The sequence below is a fragment of the Dioscorea cayenensis genome, chromosome 5 (genome assembly GCF_009730915.1).
Source record: "Dioscorea cayenensis subsp. rotundata cultivar TDr96_F1 chromosome 5, TDr96_F1_v2_PseudoChromosome.rev07_lg8_w22 25.fasta, whole genome shotgun sequence".
Classification (NCBI taxonomy): domain Eukaryota; kingdom Viridiplantae; phylum Streptophyta; class Magnoliopsida; order Dioscoreales; family Dioscoreaceae; genus Dioscorea; species Dioscorea cayenensis.
In genome coordinates, this window is record NC_052475.1 from 7,769,517 (window position 1) to 7,774,504 (window position 4,988).

Sequence of the window (4,988 nt, forward strand, 5' to 3'; positions counted from 1 at the left end):
TATCAGTTGTACGGATATATAAGAAAATATTTGTTTTTTATAGAAAGAATTTCTAAATAGTAAAGACCCCACTTTTCTTTCCCTCCTCCCTCTACGGCTCCACCTCTGGATTTTATTTATTTTTTTTTTTTTTTGGATGAGGATGTGGGCTTTTTTGTAAAATGTGCAATGTGGGCCTTTGGCAATGCGGGTCTTCTCTTATCGGGTTGCAAACCCGTATACCCGAATCCGATTTAGTGGGTCGGGTCCAAAGCGCTGTGCCCGTGTATCCGCTTTTGTGCTATCCATCGCCAAGTACCAAAAAACCAAAGCTCCCTGCTTTGGAGCCGAGAGAGAGAGCGAAGCCGGAAAGACGACGGATCGAGAGCCAGGAGTGGAGTTTTCCGGTAATTGCTCCTCTTTTTCTTCTTGTTTTTGATCGAAATATCGTTGAAATTTTCTAATTTGTAATGCCCTAGATGAGTTCATCATGCCTCCTCCTTCCTTGACTTAATTTTTTACTAGGATTTTCAGCGATCTTTGGCCAATGTTTCCCCCTTTTCTTTTATTTATTTATTTTTTTTTTCTTATTTGGTTTTTAATCTTCACTAACTGCACTTTTTACTGAATTAAAAATTTCATCTTTTGTGATGTATCTTCAACAAAATTAGGACTTTGTATTTGATTGGCATTCACAGCAAAATAAGGGTGAATTTGAGTTTTTTTCTTGTTTTAATAAGCATTTGTGGCTTGATTTTTATGCCTCTGATCCAGTAATAGTGAACACATATGGGAAATATGATGGATGTGCTAATGAAAAAGTGATCTCAGTGTTGGGAAATATCTAGGTTGTGAAATTGGAATTAATCTCTTTAATAGATCAAAAATGGTGTTCTTATTTGATTGATTATTCGTATGGAGTATTTTCTTTAAGGCTTGTGACATAAACTGCACTTACATGGAGTTGTAATGAGAAATCTAGTGGTCATACCACCTTCTTATAAGAAGGATGGTAACTCTTTCCCTTGCCAAGTGAGAGAAGGAAATGAAATCTAGTGCCCATGAAGCATTTCAATGTTTACCACCATTGTGAACATGTAGGGACTGTATTTTATGGCTTAAGTGAATTTTGCAAATTTCTTATTATTGTGGCTGTAAAGAGGTTTTAGGGTTTGGATTTCATTTGATCAACTGGATATTTACTTATTGGATTGGATGAGTTAGTTCTATGTGGCTTTTTAATTGTTTAGGAAAAAATAGCAGCCTGCCAATCTTAGTTCTATCATTGGCAAAATAGATGGCTTTGTGAAATGTTTTGTTACATTATGATTTATAAAATTTGGTTTTTTCCTCTTATATTTAATTCCATACATAATTTTCTTTAACTTACAACAACTCACATTTCAGCCCTGAATAAGGTGCTGCTCTATATTTCTTTCTACTCAAAGAAATGCTAATATAAAGAGAAATTTATAAATTGACTGTTATAGCCTCTGTGTTTGTGCTAAAAGGGTTTTAACTTTTGCCAAATTTCTTGTTTTGATAAGAGAGTGTGTGTGTGTTTTAATCTTGTTAACTTTCCCCTTTGTAATACGAAGCTGTGTGATTTATGGTGCAATACTGTGACAGCAACATGCATTTAAGAGAAACAATGCTGGATAACACAAAATATTTGCACCTCAACAAATTGCATTATAAGCTGACATTTGAATTCTGGAGCATTTGATCACATGCCTTTTATTGTAAACAACTTCGATAATTTCTTTATGTTTCAGGCGGTTGGCCGCCATTATGGAAGGTGGCAAATTAATAGCAATTTGCCAGTTTGGTGGAGAGTTTGTCACAGATGCCGAGGGAACTATGTCCTACACCGGTGGTGAAGCTCATGCAATTCAAATCAGCCATGGGATGCCATTTAACAATTTTAAGTCAGAAATAGCTAATATGTTTAACATTGACAGTAGCTGCATGTCCATCAGATACTTTCTTCCCTACAACAAACGGACTCCCATTACAATATCTAGTGACAAAGATCTAGAACGTATGATTGATTTTAATTTGAGTTATATGACCACGGACATATATGTCTCAGCCAAGGTTGATAACAGGTAAATGATGAACTTCTGTGCTACTTTTACAGCTTAAGGATCTGTTTTAACATAAACTGAACTCTTTTAATGAACATTAATATGCACATGGCCCTGCAGGCCAACAAGGAGTGCTATTGCAGACTCAGGTACATCCATGGTTGACACTGCTGCAGCTGAACACAATGCTAGAATAAAGCGGGTAGCAGCTTCAAAGAAGACTAGGAACAGGTTTCTTGCTGCTATTCTTATGTGATAGAGCCTTGAGATGTTGTTTGCTAGTTTTTATTGTTAAAATAACTTATTCTCTTGAAGGGTGACTAGAGCCAGCAATCCCATTGCTGATAATGTTAGAGCACCAGAGCCAGATGCTGCTAAGTTGACTCCTGAGAGGTCTAGTGCCTCAGATTTCTTCCAGTTTATCATCTGTTTATCCACTAATCAATCATAGAAAGATAATTTTTTTTTTTCTTTTATTTGATAGGGCTGTGTGCAACATTGCTGACTCAGTTAATCTGGCAACTGTAGATGTTGTTGACCATTGTGAACCACAGTTCTCAAAAACACCTTGGGATAATGCCATCACTGATGTTGGTCAAGAATTTGATAATCCGAAAGCTTTTCGTGATGAGTTGCGTAAATATGCTTATGTGAAAGGTTTCAAGTACAAGTATATTAAGAATGACAATGCTCGGGTAACTGTGAAATGCTCTGAAGAAAATTGTTCCTGGAGGATACATGCCTCTGGTTCAACTCGTAAGCAGAGATTCATAATCAAGAAAATCAATAAAATGCATACTTGTGATGCCGGAAATGTGAAAGCTGGGTATGGGAGAAGAACAAAGCAATGGTTGACGAGTATTGTAAAGGAGACATTACTGGGTAATCCTGATTCTAAGCCCAAGGATATTGCAATAGACCTTTATCAAGATTTTGGGATTAACTTGAGCTATTCACAAGCATGGCATCTGAAAGAGTTTGCCCAGAAAGATATACACAAGTTGCAAGAAGAGTTGAGCAATAGGCTGCCATGGTTTTGCCAGCAGTTGGTGGAGACAAATCCAGGGAGCATTGCCCTGATATTGTCATCAGCTAATTCAATGGTTCGCCGTCTCTTTGTCTCCTTTCATGCCTTTCTTCATGGTTTTAAGCATGGTTGTCGTCCGCTCCTCTTTCTTGATAGAATACCCCTGAAAGCTAATAACCAATGGAAGTTACTAGTTGCAGCTGCTGTTGATGGTAATGATGAAATACTACCAGTAGCCTTTGGATTGGTGGAGGCTGAAACTTGTGCGAGTTGGCAGTGGTTCCTTGAACAACTAAAATGTGCACTGGATTCATGTGGAAATCTGACAATCATATCTAGTAGAAAAATGGGTTTGGATGAATCTGTACCTCAGGTGTTTCAAGACTGTTTCCATAGTTATTCTCTGTCTCACCTCATGGAAGAATTTAAGACACAGATAAACAATGGATCATCGCCTGAGGAAATGAAGGATGCTATGGTTGAAGCCTTCAAAGGTGCTGCCCAGACATCTGTTCTTGATTATTTCACTACATGCATTGAAAAAATAAGCACCATCTCGAAAGATGCTGGTGACTGGGTTATATCCACTAAGCCCAGTCACTGGTCTGATGCCTTATTCAAAGGTATTCGGTATGGTTATTTCTCTTCAAATATTGCAGAGTTCTTTAGCACATTTCTTGAGGTGAAAGATGAGTCATCAGTCGTGCAAATAATTGATACATTAATGGTTAAGTTAATCATATTAATAGATTCACGTCGCCAGGCATGTAATTCATGGGAAGGCACAATGACACCATCCACAGAGAAGAAGTTGGAGAAAGAGATGTATAAAGTGCACACACTTAATGTTGTGCGTTCTTCTGATGCCATGTTTGAGGTTCGTGGAAGTACATCCGAAGTTGTTGACATAGAAAGCTGGGAGTGCACGTGTAGGAAGTGGCAGATAACACGTTTGCCTTGTGTTCATGCTATCGCAGTAATCGATCACAGTGGTAAATCTGTTTATGACTATTGTTCCCAATACTATACCACTGCATGCTACTCCATGACATATTCAGCCTCAATCAATCGAGTACCAGATATCGAAAACATAATTTCCTCACAAGGTCCAACTTCCTATCCTCCCCCCTCCAGTCGCCCGCCTGGCCGACCAAAGAGAAAGAGGATTAGTCCTTACAAGACCAGCACAAGGCCACTGCATTGCAGCAGATGCAAACAACCAGGGCATAACAAGGCGACGTGCAATGCCCAGTTATAGTTTGTTCTTTTGTGGACTTCATGCCTGACTTATCTTACAATCTCCGCACTCAGCTAATTCTTTCGGTCATATCACAAGTTTGTCTTTTTGATATTTCAAGGCTGTTTGAAGATTTAATCAATGGATCAAGTGGCCCTAGAACTGAAAGTCCAGCACTTGTCTCTTCTGCTTTTTAAGTATGGTGGACACCAACAATGGAGACCTTTAAAGTTTCTAAAGCTTGATATGGCCAAGATCTGCTCATTTTGTCCATGAATATAGATGCACAGATTTAATGCGGTGAAACCTAACAAGGTCTATTCATTGCAGAACTAAAAGGGTGGCGAGGGAGGAACATCGAATGCAAAAGCAGCTGACCAACCTGGCAAACTTAGCAATTGCTGCATTCATTGAGGTGGCCCTTTTGTTAGGTTTGGTGGTTCTTAATGAAACAATAGCAAAGTCCTTGGTGAGTTTTGTCCTCTGTTAAGCCATTCATTATTTATGCTTTGCATTTTACTCCCTTTGCATCGTCGGTAATGACAGAGTAAGCCTTAGTTTGTTTTGTTCTTTCTCATTGTGCGTATTTGTTCCGTCCAAAAACAGTATCATCTTTATGTGCAGTTAAAATCCAACTATTTTAGTTTTTCTTTGTTTA

At 38.4% G+C, this 4,988-nt stretch overlaps 1 protein-coding gene across 1 annotated transcript; it reads left to right on the top strand.

Moving 5' to 3' along the window:
- Positions 1-276: 276 nt before the first annotated feature.
- Positions 277-4,988, top strand: LOC120261340. The gene is made up of 5 exons (XM_039269199.1): positions 277-386; positions 1,755-2,087; positions 2,187-2,297; positions 2,382-2,459; positions 2,551-4,988. Exons 2-5 carry the CDS (start codon positions 1,771-1,773, stop codon positions 4,349-4,351), a joined length of 2,307 nt encoding a protein of 768 aa, XP_039125133.1. The 5' UTR covers positions 277-386; positions 1,755-1,770; the 3' UTR covers positions 4,352-4,988.